This window comes from Magallana gigas, chromosome 4 (genome assembly GCF_963853765.1).
Source record: "Magallana gigas chromosome 4, xbMagGiga1.1, whole genome shotgun sequence".
Taxonomy (NCBI): Eukaryota; Metazoa; Mollusca; class Bivalvia; order Ostreida; family Ostreidae; genus Magallana; species Magallana gigas.
The window spans coordinates 32,020,789-32,036,693 of record NC_088856.1 but is presented as its reverse complement, the minus strand read 5'-3'; the positions used below and the strand labels follow the sequence as shown (position 1 = coordinate 32,036,693).

At 32.9% G+C, this 15,905-nt stretch overlaps 1 protein-coding gene and 1 non-coding gene across 2 annotated transcripts; one reads left to right on the top strand and one right to left on the bottom strand.

Annotated features, from left to right (window-relative positions):
- Nucleotides 1-345: 345 nt before the first annotated feature.
- Nucleotides 346-418, bottom strand: Trnar-ucu (transfer RNA arginine (anticodon UCU)). The gene has a single exon. It is a non-coding gene; the product is annotated as a tRNA-Arg (tRNA).
- A 7,558-nt stretch (nucleotides 419-7,976) lies between these two features.
- Nucleotides 7,977-14,418, top strand: LOC136269493 (alpha-L-fucosidase-like). The gene is made up of 8 exons (XM_011449474.4): nucleotides 7,977-8,369; nucleotides 8,576-8,682; nucleotides 9,776-9,903; nucleotides 11,459-11,592; nucleotides 11,902-11,999; nucleotides 12,143-12,275; nucleotides 12,529-12,699; nucleotides 12,952-14,418. Exons 1-8 carry the CDS (start codon nucleotides 8,011-8,013, stop codon nucleotides 13,193-13,195), a joined length of 1,374 nt encoding a protein of 457 aa, XP_011447776.3. The 5' UTR covers nucleotides 7,977-8,010; the 3' UTR covers nucleotides 13,196-14,418.
- Nucleotides 14,419-15,905: the final 1,487 nt, after the last annotated feature.

Here is a 15,905-nt window from a genome sequence, read left to right as displayed (position 1 = left end):
CAAAATTCAAACTTTTTCTCAACAAATGGTTGTAGAGAGGACACAAATGAACCTCATTCATATTTTTTTTTAGATTTTTAAATCTCCAAAATATGTATGTAGCTATGCAGTTCGACGACTATTCTTACTGATTATAGACATATTACCAATTAGATATACCTTAACGTTTATATATGATATATAAAGCTATCAAATTGTATTTAGTAAAAAAAAAATCTTGTATTTTTAAAAATTTAAATTACAGTTTTTCCTATATAAATTATGGATATCCAGAGCTCTTCTTCTAAAGGATATCAATACAATCTAAACACGGCAATGACCATCCAGCCCTATTTAACAAAACATCATCCACGGTGGGATTCGAACCCACGACCTCTGGATTAGAAGTCCAGCGCGCTATCCACTGCGCTACGCGGACTGGAAATATTAATTATTATTGTGCAATCAGCGCAGGTAACAACAGTATACCACAGTGTATATACATATAATATGGTTCCATTCTTTCCCCATCCTGATTGCATGAAAAAATAATTAAGAATTCTTAACTAACCTCCATTTAAAGTAACTTTACAGTTGACACATTTATAGTTAAAATGTTAATTCTTCCCATTATCAGGAAGCATATTAAACTTAAATTTAAACATGAATCATAGTTTTGGCTTTGAGAAGAATTTTCGAAAACATCCCCATCTATTTTCATTCTTTCTTAACTTTGGTCCATTGGTTCTGGAGAAGACAAATAGTGTTAAGAAAAACTCACTTTTACCTCAGGTTAAATTAATAAGACACTGCCACACCGAACCCCTTTTAAAGTTGAAGCAAAAAGCACAACATGTTTTGCAATACATGATTACAATCATCATTTCAAACAAGAAATTAAAAAAGTTCTATTGCAAAAAAGCACAGAAAAACCTCGATGACAAAAATGGAGTAAAATAAATGAAAAAAAAATATTTAAACAAGAAAAAGATAACTTTTGGTGTTCCATGTGGGTGAAAAGGCAGCTTATTTTATTATTTTTTTCTTTTATTGCAAAATTTACCTATGTAAGTCTTTCCATGTCAGTACTGTGCCATCCTCACAATGTCAGGGGTCTTGAGTCCACTCGTGGCCGTAGACTCAGTGGAGTGGACTCAGGACTCCTGGCATTGTGAGAATAGTACTGTTCTTGCATAGAATGCAACTTCCACAAGTTTATTGCCATTATTAGGCATTGGATTATCAAGTCTCGCTTTATTAACTATTTTCTTGAAAAGTTCTATCATGTTTTGTTAGTATATAAAGAAAGGGAAAGGATGTTTTTTTCTGACTTTTCTAGGACGGAGTGATTGTATGTAACAAGTGGAACCCTACCATTGTCTTTTTTCTCTTTGCATTGCAAAAAAATTCCAGGGGTTTATTATTATCTCATTAACTGCAGATTGCATTGTGTGGGATTGATAGCCTCGAACACACAGATGGGATTTCAATATCCCTTTTCTGGTCTTCAAAGAACAAAATTGTCAAATTTCGGTATAGTTTATCCTTAAGGTGCAACCTTTAAGATATGGTATAAGCTAGATGTTTCAGATAGATATGTCTCAACCTTGAAGAAGACATAAGAATATAGTACTCTGATATGGAGACCGACGTTTGTATGGTCAACTTTCAGATTTGTATAATTCATGTCAGTTTCTCTAATTCAATTTCTTCATAACAGTTGCTTCAGTGGGTTCAGAGCTTCACTACCATTTCATCGAATAAACATTGTTTAAAAGGAATTGGTCGTTTTTCAAAAGTGAGGCATTTGCCTCCATTACGCTACGGTAGTGAATAATACAAATGCATACAATCAAAGTAATCAAATAAAGACACTGACTCTAGATAGATATCAATTATGACTGCAGACTAAATCTTTGAATGGAGACATAAAGTTGATACACGTTGATTAATGTTAAAATGTTCATGGTTATACTGTATATATAGTTACTTACACTTGAATTTTTTTGTAACAATTCCCCACAAGGAAAGCTGCGAGTAAAATCTTGCAAAAAGAACGTCCATGCGTATAGAGTCAACCATCCATCTAATGGATAAATACAAGTCAACGTGTTTCTTGGCAGGGGAAATTTTATGGCATGGCATTATATAATTATATTTTTGTTTCATAGGCTGAAAAGAAATTATTTATTTATTTATTGCTATAAAAAATTGATATGAACGCAATGAAAAGTGTGATTAGTTTGTTTTTTTTAAATTCCATGAATATGCATAAATGTGCGTAAATAAGTTTCACCATAATCCAACCAATAAACTAAACGTAATAAAAAAAGTCAGAGTTATTATGATAAATATATATACCTCATGATGACAAGTAGATTCGGATTGATAAAATTATTTTCATGCACAATTACTGCTTCAAAGTTAAAACATAAATATACATTTTAAAAAGATTAATTGCTATCTAGTCCCGTTTGCAAATGCATACCTTTAAATCTGTTCACAAAACGATTGATATGTGTGTATATGTACCTGTATATTACTAAACACTCGCCTCCAATACGGGTGTCACCAATGATTACATCAGATTAATATGTTCAATTATCGTTCCTTGCAATAGAATTATTTTTGATTTAAAGACATTTATATACGTCTGAAATTTGCCTAATGGAACATTTTTGTACAATAACAGTAATCAAACAAACACACGGACATTACTGACAATTCAAATACGCCCTTTGAACATAAATAGGGAGTGAAGTTACAAAACTTTTATCTAGATTTAAAACTGGGGCCACATTTTAAAGAGATCATGGCTGTTCACATCTACATATATTACGAATATTGCCTATATATATGGAGTGTTAGTGCCATATACCCCCACATGAACTCTTGAGTACTAGATGAATGACTATACTATGAACTACTTCGAAAAACTACTGAATATACAAAAGAAAAAAGCACATACGTATACGAAGCATTGACGTACTACTATGAATCCATGACTATGGCGTCACCTACACTTCATTTTCAAGCAGTTTTCCAGAAGAAAACTAACTCACCAACTACTGGGTACTTCATCCTCTTTCATTCATGAATTAAGAATATCTGTTATCAAGTTCATTGAGGAAGTTTTCTACTGACTTGATAAACAAGCAATTATTGAATTTACATTAACCCTCACTTCATGCCCTTTTCAAATATATCTTGCAGAGTCAAGAATGGTGGGTATCCAAAGAGTGGTTCGGTTTCGAAAAGGTCTCGTTATTCACTAGCCAAGGGTTTTCAATACATTATAATCATCAACTCTTAACTACCAAGGATACAAAAAGAAATAGACTTCCTTTCTCGTCATTAAGGAAATAATAACGCACTAGAACTACTGCCTGTTTTGCTGGTTACATTTTTCATTTCATCAAGTGAAAAACGCATGGCTTTTTAACTGAATGAATTTTACCTATCTTGTAGTCAATGGAAGTTACAAGTCAATACTGACAAAACAAAAATTTTGATTTTTTCAAAAGGCCCTCTGCCAAAAAATGTGTTTTATTACAATAAGGTTGCTTTGGAAAATGTCAAAGATTTTAAATACCTGGGTATAATTTTTTCCAGAACAGGATCATTTGCTAAAGCTAAAAAAACATCTGTTTAAACAGGCACAGAAAGCAATGTACAGTGTTTTTAGAAAAATAAGACAATTTAATTTACCAGTCTATTGCCAGCATGACTTATTTGATAAAATTGTAGTTCCAGTGTTACTGTATGGGTGTGAAATTTGGGGTTACGAAAATATAGAAGTTATTGAACGTGTACATTTGAAATTTTAAAAATATGTTTTTAACTTAAAAAGTAGTACACCGTCCTATATGGTTTATGGGAAAACAGGTCGTTTCCCTTTATGTATCAATGAATATACCAGAATGATTTCCTACTGGTCAACGTTATTTACAAACTCTGAAAGCAAAATTGTATCTGTTTTATATAAGTTTTTGGTCTTGCCATATCAAAGGGGAAATATACTTTTGAATTGCAGGTGTTAAAAATATTTTAGATATGTGTGGTTTTTCAAATATTTGGTCTGAACAAAATATAGTAAATGTAAAGTGGATTTCTGCAATTGTAAAACAAAGGTTAAAAGACCAATATATCCAAAAATGGTCTTGCGAAATTAATGACTCCTCAAAAGGGCAAATTTACAAGATTTTTAAGAAAAATTTTAGTTATGAAAATCACATTAATATACTGCCACATAAACTCAGAAAGGTTTTTTTAATGAAATTTAGAACCTCAAATCACCATCTCCCAGTGGAGACTGGGAGATTGTACAATACACCTTTAAACCAAAGAGTGTGCAAACTGTGTAATTCAGGTCAAATTCCATTATATTCTTGAATGTAAAGAGCTATTGACATTTAGACATAAATAGCTTGATGATAAATACTGGTCAGCGCCAAATACTATTAAGTTTTGTGAACCTTTGTCTTGTTCTAATGTTCCAAACCTGAAAAAATTATGTTATTTTATTATCAAAATATACAGTGCGATATAATAGTCTTTTCTCCATTATTATACTTTTTCCTATCTTCATTGTATATATATGTTTATTTACTATTCATCTACTACTTATCTCTTCATTTTTAAAATGTACCTCTGACTTTTGAACTGAATATGAGGATTGACCTTATGTACCATTTCATGGTTTGAGCGAATAAACTGAATTGAAATTGAATTGAATTGTAACTAGTAGCCTTAAAAAAGTTTCTTTCATGATAAAGTAAATTTACTTTACAAGAAAAATATTGACCTTCCGACCTTCTAAAAGCAATCAACTTTAATGACCTTTGTTTTTTTTACGATGATTAAGATAATAATGGTCATTATTATAAAATTTACGTACTATCCTGTTACCATGACAAACGTGGTCTTGCTGAAAAGGTCCGATTGTAATTTTATTGTAAAGCAGGTGGAGTTGTTCAACCTTCCGGTAGTTTCGTATACTGGCTTTGGGCTTACCAGATGAGCAATCTCTTAAATCTCCATAATAAATTTGGAAGTGTTTGCTATCATATGCCTGGCTATATAAATTAATTACATAGATTTACTAAGGTTCAATTCATGAAGTATCGAATACTACAATGAAGTTAGTTGTTTGATTGTAACTGATGCATTTTAAAGTTTAGCGATAAAATTATTTACGCGGCGATTTCAATTTGAATGCTAAACAATAACTAAAAGCTGATCGAAATTCTATGTGTAAAAATTCAGTTTTAGAATGAAAATTGTTCTTCACTCAAAATTGCCAAGAGCCAAGTTTGGTTGAACATTATCTTGTAGTTCTGGAGAAGTAAACAATTATGGCGTTGCAGGATTACCCAGGCGTTATTCAATACAGTCGGCACTCAATATATACATTGTAATAGATATCATTGAATCACAAAGAATTAATTAAACAATACGGTCGATAATAATACTAGAGTGCCATTGTGGCATTTTTGACCCCAAAGTACATCTACAGTACATTTTCGTTTAATCAAAATCTGTCAATTGATAAATTATTTCTGTGTGTGTGTGTGTGTGTGTGTGTGAGAGAGAGAGAGAGAGAGAGAGAGAGAGAGAGAGAGAGTACAACACATTTGCGGGTTAGGTTTTTTGTGTGGATTTTTTTGTTATTTGTTTTGGTCTTTAGTTTCATTTTTTGACGGGAACATGAGATACTGATGGGAAAGCTATTCCACAAAATTCCAAAACGTCATAGCTACCTACACGCACCTGTACCTGAAATAGAACGAACGTTAAGAAATCCTACTTTTAGAAAACTCCTACAGTGCTAAGATTTTCCTTTAATTCTTAACTGATTTAAGCAACCATGAATGTCTTTTCAACCATTAATATATATTAATAAAAAAAAAACTTATTAAGATTACAAAGAAATCTTTTTTTAGGATCATGAAGATGACAAAACATGAATTATTATTTAATTCTTTTTAACGCTCTAGTGTTAGCACATGACGAACGCGTGCTTGCACGAGTTGTCCCTTTCCATTCCAAAAATATTTGTTTTATTATCGTTCCTTCCAATATATCAATTGCAATCTTCGTGGTTTTATTTTTTAAAGCATAAAAGGACAGAATTAGGTTTTTAACTGAATAAAATTACATACAACATAAACAATCATACAAAGAAAGTTACTTTCGTGACCCACTAAAAATAATTGTAGACGGAACATTTTTGAATAAAAAGAAAGTACGCGTCTATTTTTAAAACTACGGGACTCATATTTAAATGCTCATGGCTGTTTGCTGTTATATATAGTCCGCGACATTGGGGTACAGTTGGAGTGTTGTTGCCATAGAACCCCACATGGAAAACTCCAAGTAAATCACTTCAAATCAAACTACAAAGAGAACTTCCATGCCTATGGCGTCACCTGCACTTCATTTTTCTCCATAGTGAAAATACTAGGACAAAACTGTTGTTGGAAAGGAAGTACTTTATGCCAATAAAAAAATAGAAAAAAAACAAAAACAAAAAACCCCAACAACAACAACAAAATAAATAACTAAAAGGATATTGCTAGATAAATTGAAAAGTAAACTATGAAAATATTTCAAAGATTTGATTATCAATTGCGGAAACTAAATCACATATTATACAGGTTACTTAAATTGGTAACATACACACGGAAGCAATCTTGTCACCTAACCTATTAAAGAAATCTAAAGTTAAGTAAATTGAATAATGATTGTAAGTTCAGACACCTTTTAATTAAGTTTAATTGATTAGCTTTTAATCAATTTATCATTCATATAATACGTGTCCGTTAATTTTTTTTATTTATTTCACTTATTAGTAAATGAATTCAAGAATGAAAAGCAGCGAATAAGTATCAGAGTTTGTACTACATGGGATTAGTACATGAAGTATTCGGATTCATAAAATATTTTTATTTATGCAAATTGATTAATGTTATATACAGGTAGTTTAAAGCAAAAATGATAATATAAACGATAAAAATAATGTGGTTTTTATAATCAAATCCATGACAAATGCATAATTATTTTTTACATACAGGTATATACTCGACGACTAAATGAACGATCTTCAAAACCGGTAATATTAGCACGGATATAATCATTGATAACATCACCTAAATCTGCAATATAAACCTACCATGGAGTCTTGAATACTGTAAGACAGACTATAATTTGAAATAGTAATAAAATGAAATATCTATGTTCTGTAAAACCATGACTATAGTATCACTAACAATTAAATCTCAATTTTGATTAAACCCATTTTTCAGCAGAGAATAATTAATAAATAATAAATAATTTATAAATAAAATATGTCATCAAACTTCAACGTATATCTTTAGCAATGGAATTTTAAAGTGAATTATAAGTCTTTCTTTCAACGCAGGCACGTAGCATCAGGGGGGCCAGGGGGGCCTGGCCCCCCCACTTTTTCTCGCAGCAACAAATTTTTTAAAATATACATATAAAAAATTGAATTATCATGGAGTTGGCCCCCCCACTTTTTTGGGAGTATGTAAAAAATTGATATGAAAATAAGGAAATAAGGAGTGAAATTGAAGTTATATACTACGCCAGACCCCCCCCCCACCCCCCCCCCACAGATTAGGATTTTGAAGATTTTTGAAAACCTTAAATTTACCTTCTTTTTTTTTTTTTTTTTTTTTTTTGCTTGTCAAGATTTTTTGGATGAGTCTGGCCCCCCCCACTTTCAAAAACGATGCTACGTGCCTGCAACGTAAGTAACAGGCAATTGTTGGTTCGTTGAATTTGCACTTTCTTAACAAAGAATTTCTTTTTCTATACTATGGTACACACTTTGCAAATATTAAGAATCGTGTACACGTTGCAGTGGCGAATGAATGAAAAGGGACATTTCGACCCGAAAGTAGGCTAAATCGTCTCGGGACGAAACCTACCCAATACTATAATATATAGATCGGGCTCGTCTATCCGAAATCACATGACACATTGCTTGTAAACAAATACTTAATACAAATGTGTTCAATAAATACGCCTGTCGTTTTGCTCCTTGTTGTGGCATTATCTTCTCAGACATGCCTTGGCGTAAAATATGAACCAAACTGGAACTCCGTAGACTCCCGTCCTCTACCGGCCTGGTACGATGATGCTAAAATTGGCATGTTTATCAACTGGGGAGTTTACTCGGTACCCAGTTACTACAGCGAATGGTTTTGGTACTGGTGGAAGACTGCGAAACCAAATCAAGGCATTGTCAAGTTCATGGAACAGTATTATCCACCGACCTTCACCTATGCCGACTTTGCAGCGGAGTTCAAGGCCGAATTTTACGACCCACTTAAATGGGTCGATATCATTGAAAAATCTGGTGTCAAGTAAGTGACCAGTCGTGTGATTTATTCTGTAAAAAACATTTTTGAGAGATATATAATGTCTTGTTTTCCTAATAATTGTTAAAAGTTTAGAGATTTTAAATGAAGTTTTTTTTCGAAGAGTACTTATTAAAACTGCAAAGAATCCACAGACGTTCTTAATGATATTAATTTTTTTAGTGGATTGTATTTTACCATTCTTCTGGCAGATATGTCGTATTAAGTACCAAACACCATGAAGGGTTCACCATGTATCCATCCAAGTACTCCTTTAACTGGAATTCTGTGGATGTAGGTCCCAAAAAGGACCTCATAAGTACGTAGTTTCGTTAATTTAAAAAAGGATCTTTATTGCTCATGTGTTACTTAGGCCTATGTAAATAAATCAAAAACGTATCATGGTTTCATATATACATCAGTGAGAGCTTCCTGAAATGACATCATGCTCTCTAAATTGTTTTAGCTTGTTTCCCGACTTTCCTAACTCATAAGTGTATGTAAACAGATAGCCATGCTATGACCTTGAATTGCTAGTATTACATAATGGTCACTATGATATTTATGTGTACCTAGGTACTGCGCACTGAATGGTGTTAATGATAATTAACAGAATGAACCCTGTGAATCTTGTAGCACTGTGTAGTATTCCTAAATGATGTTATAAAACCAGGCGAATAATACGGGCATAATAATATCCAAATTGAGAGTTAAAAAACAAGTGTCATATTTGGCGATTCTGTGTCTGCAACGATAGCTCTGGTACTCTATATATGTTGAGTCATGTATTGTGTATTCTATATATTAACCTTTGTAACCTTTTATGCCATGTATGAATGAATGTATTATGAGTAAGTGATGCCTCATACATAGGTGGGGGACTCCGAGACTCATAGATTGGCAGTTTTGACGGTTTTGTTACTTTATTTAGAAATAAAATATTAATCTTAATTTTGAACACTAAATGTTTACTCATGATCGTCGTAAATGGGCCGAACTAGTCAGAACTGTCCATCATTAGTAAAATCTTATATATACCCATGTGAAATGAGGTTGAGTAGACTCTTTGATTTGGACTGCTTTTGATTGTTGTAATTTTAACCATACGATCACGATTGTTAATAAACTATTGGTGAAAGAAGTACTGGACTTCGTAGTTTGAGTAGCATCTCCAGGAGATAACAAAGTTTGAAGGCTTACATGTAAGCGTCCGTCGTGTCCGAATGTGTTTCTTTATTTCATCGAGAAAAGTGTATTTTTTTTTCAGACATGTTGTACATTTATCGTTATTATGATATTAACATAAAATAGGATCTTCATTTTTAATGCAATTAATTTGCTTTTATACTGTTAATATTATTACAAAATTAAAATCGCTAACAATGATAATAAAAACATGTGTTAACTTTCAGAATACATATATGCCCTGTTGGCCGGTAGTGATGTACACTTTGGGATCTATCACTCGCTGTTTGAGTGGTTTAATCCTCTATATCTTCAAGACAAAGCCAACAATTACACCACACAGAGATTTGTCAAGGTAGGACATTGCCAATCACCTGATCTGAACATTATCATTCACCGATTCATTGATTACAAAAGCATGATTCATTTTAGTCAACTATCGAGCACATGGCTCATCAGTGGTCTAGTTAGGCCAGTAACTCTAAGGTCGATGGTTCAAGCCCCAACGTGGTCGCTTGATGTGTGTTGTGTCCTTAGATAGAACCATTTTAACAAGACATTGGACTTTCAGTAGGGCGTAGCTATCTATTTCTTGCGACAAAACAAGTTAAAAATGACGCGGTTTCAAGCAAAGTATGTACCGATTGCGTACTTTAGGCTCAAACACCAGACAAATCTTGTTGATTTCAAAGAGCCATGATGGCTGAGTGGCCAGGAATGAAATAGACAGGCATTCGTCACAGCGCTGTTTGACACAACTACCCAAAGTCCAAGCTCTTGTTAAAATGGTTCTAAGATACTTTATCTACATTGTCTCAGTCCATCTAGCTGAATTTGAGTACAGACTTACGCTGAGAGTCAAGCTTTGATGGACTGATATTCCATCTAGGGAGAGTCAGTGACTTTCATCCGCTTAATTGGCACCACCGAAGCCGGAGATAAGAACCGGCCTTATGTGCCTCATTGCTCGGAAAAGGAATTAACCTAACTTTAAAACAATCAAAACTTATTTTGTTTGAATCTTTAGTTATCGTCAGGCTAGCAAAAATCAAATCAATAAGGTGAAACACATCATTTCATATAACTATTGTACTCATATCTGACATAACGTACCAGAAATTATTTCGCATGCATGAATTGTGTATTTTTTACGGTTATACGTGATTTAAAAAAGTTCACATTAATACCGATTTAATACCGGTATTTTGGATATATGTTGCTTAGCATAATGTGTATTGTTTTTCCTTCAAAAAGTCCACAAAAAATTCATTTTTCAAACGAGCTTTGGATCATAAAGTTCTTCTACTTGTGAAAATTATCAGCTATGTTTTTCATGTAAACTATTATCCCCTGTGTCAGAGTCATGTCCAAGTCGCTCCCCGTCTAAATCAGGGTATAAAATATTTTTGCCCGTATGCTTAAAATCACCGAGGCCTGCAACTGGCCGCCATTACATGCTGCTGATCTCGGCCTGAAGTACATGTAACTTAAGATTCAAACTTTGCACGTGCTTGTTTCAAATGATGTGCTCACCAACAGGTTAAATTTCTAGTATACAATTATGGTGCTTAAAAATAATATCAATCGGAATGAAGTTGACTTTTTCCCACTTCTTGTCGAGATAAAAATGATCAAAATGATTCTTCAGTTGACGATTTTATGGTAAACCGATCCAAATAAATTGGTGTACATCGATTAAGATGGGGGGGGGGGTGTTACTCGTCCCATATATGAATGTTTTTTTTTAATGTTTTTAAATCAAATCAATGTGTTGTTTTCAATCTTTCAATGTAATTTTTAATTTGATGTATTGTTGTTTGTTAGGCACGATTCTTACCTTCAGTGTGTTTTCGTTCACTTGTTATTTATAATATACCCTGTATGGTAACATTCTACATGTTGTCGTCCAGGAGAAGGGTATGGCCGAGCTATACGAGATCGTGGACATGTACCGACCGGACGTGATCTGGTCGGACGGAGACTGGGAAGCCCTCAGCTCCTACTGGAACGCCACCAACTTCCTGGCCTGGCTCTACAACGACAGGTGCATCGATACATACATCATACATACAGTCAAATACTGATGTAACCATCTCCATATCGCAGTAGTTTCTGAACTTACAAAACCTAAAGTTATAATCCAGCAAATCTTGAATCCCAAAGCAGTAAATTGTAAATCAATCAAATATATTTTATTGAAATTTTCTTCTTGAACTGTGTGGAAAAAAAAGAAACCCATTTGGTAATAAGAATTAGATATATTAAAAATATACAATTAACGACTTCAGAGAAGAAAAAAATCATTGTGCCATGTGTGTTTTGAAAGTTTATAATTTGTGTGTCTCAATTTTAGCCCTGTGAAGGACTCCGTGGTTGTCAATGACAGATGGGGCTCTGATGCCACTTGTAAACACGGGGGATTTCTGACTTGCCAGGACAAATTCAATCCCGGTAAGTCGGTCAACATCCTTTAAGGGGGTGGGGGTTAAAATGAGGATCGTTTTACCTATATCGTTTATGAACTCACGCCAATCGTAATGTAAAATGTATCACTAGTACTAGTATTTCATTTTTTTTCAATTGTTCGTCACAAGGCAAGTTACAAAAGAGAAAGTGGGAAAATGCCATGACTTTGGATCGCAAATCCTGGGGGTTCAGACGCGATGCTAGCTTTGACGATTTTCTTTCAATGGAAGAACTGATGGAAACTTTGCTCAAAACAATCAGGTGATAGATATACACATTCCATGACGTCGTCAATTTTTTGAAGAAATATTTTGCACTTTAGATATGAATAGAGGGTTGCTTTCAATCTCATCAGAAATGCTTTAAAAAATTAAAATTTTGGTGATTCAATATACACGTAACTCATTCCAAAATGATAGCACTTCAATGTTGATTATTACATGTAATACCATAATATTTACTTTCATCTACTTCGAAGTCAAAATACATCTTAACTTTTTTTTTTCATATTAAGCTATGGGGGAAATATTCTCATAAATGTCGGACCAACTAGTTATGGAACATTTCCCCCGATCTACGAAGAAAGATTCCGCCAGCTTGGGTCCTGGTTGAAGGTGAATGGAGAGGGTATCTACGCAACACAGCCCTGGGTCCATCAGAACGACACAGTCACACCCAAAGTTTGGTATGTTGCTTTCTTAAACGTCTCTTATATGCACTGTACGTATAAATCAGTTGGCCATTTATGTAATGATATAAGAAAAATATTGGTTCCCCAAGATTACTTATATGATATCTATCAACATATATAAACAAATATTCACTGTGCGTATTGCATAGTTTTAGTTTATAAATACTGCTAATAATAACACATCAACGTGTTTTAAAATAACTTGCACATTGTGAAATAAATCGGAGACCTATTGAATTCTTTCAGGTACACAGCTCCAAAAGCGGACAAGAAAGCAGCCTACGCCTTCTTCGTAGACTGGCCCGACAACAACGAATTAGTTCTTGGGGCCGTCAGTGGAAGCTCCCTGTCTGGTGTCGCCTTGGTGGGAAGCAATAAGACCTTGACCTGGGAAACTAGTGGCTCTGGCATCAAGGTCACAATCCCACCCCACAATATCAAGGAAATGCCTTGCATGTGGGCATGGGCTGTGAAGCTAACATTTAAATAGACGTAAGGAATTGAAATGGTGCAATACTTATGGACACGAGAAGTTCTTGAATTGTTACTTCTTTTCTATATGAATATTTTTTAATACTCACTCTGAAATCCGCATAGTCCTATATTTTTTTAACGTGTAATGTAGCCATTCAATTTTCCATTTATAAATAGCACAAGCCAATATTTGGCCATTCCCCACCGCATCTAGCGAAATGTGAGATTCAGATTTGTGAAATGAGAGGAGTTTTTCTTTATAGATGTTTGGACTGATGTTGAGGTGAAACTTGTACAAAACAATTTTCTGAATTCAATTTCTCAAGGTCTTTTATCTAATAATGTAAAGCTACACAATAATTGTCACTACCTCTCTCCATCGAAATGGTCATTCGTTATATTTTCACATGTATATTCTGAAAAATTCTTATTTTTAAAATTTTTAACAAGGTAACCATGTAGTAATTCCTTATTTTCCATATTACGTGATGATTTTATGTGATATGAATCTTGAGCTATATGATGTTGCTGAAAATTTGAACTTTTTTATCAAGAGAATTTCAAATTCGTCCAGAAGAAGCTACACACGGCGGCAGTCCTGAATTTGCGTTGGCGCAAAAAACAACTGCTCAAGCTAGACCGTTTTTATAGCTGATGGTTCCTATTTTTGTACATTCCAATAAATGTTTGATGAAATTAATAAGATTTTGTTACGTACGTATATGTCTGACCTTCTTTTTATTTTTTTTTATTTTATTTTTTTTATTTGGGTTTGTTTCTCGGTTTCTCGTCTGTTTGTTTTTATTTAGTTCCCTGAGTCTTCTATTACCTAATATTTACATTTCCAGTGCCTTTGTCTGTGATAAAACTACAAATCGATTTAGTAATATATAGTCCACATTTCATCAATGATTTTTTGAGCATCTAATTGTACAATTACTGAAAATTACTGAAAATTATATAAATATAAGTAATAAGGAATTATGAGGTGATCAAATACGGTCAGGGAGGGATTAAATGTATTATAAAACCCTTCCTGTTTTATTGATCACCCCAACCGTATTTGATCATATCATAATACTAGAAGAATGATTTCATTTTCCTTCAATTAATTCCAAGTAAGTATAAGATAAATATTTGTGCGATAAATATAGATCGTACATCTCACGATTTATAGTTTTGACCATCTTCATATTCAAGGAAGATACTGTGTTCTGTTGAGCAGTTGAGGACCATCACCAGAGACGAAGAGTCGGTCTTGGTGCTGTAGGTCAGATCGTAACAGACTGACTCTTGGCTTATGATAATTTGTAGGATACAGGTGCATTTATTGTGAAAACTACTAACTTAAGCATTTAATCAAAGGATATATTTTTTTTTAGATTTTCAGACAAATAGCTGCAGTTCTGATGTGATATTGGATACTTAAGAGTAAAAATCAACAAGCATCAAGCATTCCATGGAAAGTGGAAATATTATTTTTTGAAAAGCTGCTTGTATATTATTGAATTTAATCTACTTCACACAAAATCCCTGATAAACAATGATTTTTGTCATACTATGGGACTGGTATCCAAGGAAATTTATTTCCTTAGTTACGGGTGCACAAATCTTTGAAAATAAAACAATGATTTTAGCTAAACATCTACGTAAATTATTCCTTAACATGATATTATATAGTATTTTGCTTTTTGTATTTATTATACGATTGAGTTTTCCCATTTTTAGGAAAAAATAAAATTTTAAAATATTTCATTGTAATTGTTGCCATGACAACAGGAAGAGAACATGCATTTAGACGCTTATCAATTTTCAAAAATTGCACATCTTTATCACTTTATATGCAAAATCTACAACCACTGCTGGAAAAATGAATTATGTATTTCTGTTAGTGATCATCTGTACTATAAATATGCAAAATAAAATCCATAGGCAACTTTGAGGGGGAAATGTTGTACAAGGTTTAAAAGTATATCAAATTTGCATTTTAAGCTTTTACAAAGGGGTAAAGGTAACATAAAAACCAAGTATTATGAAATTGAATACATCATATTGTACCTGATTTTTAAAATATTCCCTGGTTCAAGATGCACAATAAGTCAAATTTTCTATTTTATAAAGTTTTTTTTTAAAATGACATTTTAAAGATCAATCATTTTCATCTAAAATTAGAAAACATGGACACACGGACGTAAGGGCAAATATAAGGTAAAATAATTATTTCATTTATAAATGAGGTATTTTACTCCTCAATGTGGTTGAATCATAAATTTAGTGAAAATCTGCATACAAAACAATCATTTAAAATATTATGTACCAAGAAAAAACAAGGGAAGGAGGTCAGGTTTTACCCTCTGAGTTCATTTGATTTGACCTTTTTGTACTTAAAGTGCAATTCTCTACATAATGAAAAATGACTTAGATATTCTTGACAAAAAATGTGAACAATAACATCATATACCAATATTGTTTTTCATTATATAAGTACTATAATGATGGTCAGAATGAATATATAAAATAAATATATATATAATATATATTTTGTTTAAGTTGCATCTTTCCTGACCTTTTTGTACTTAAAATTAGCCAACTTTTAATAATAAGTGTGATTTGAAATAAAAGCTTTCTAAATGTTTAGATTTCTTATGATTTCAATGCAGTTTTCTGTATATTTTTGTTTTCCATTTCATAAATAAGATATCATATATAAATGCTTAGAAAGAGGG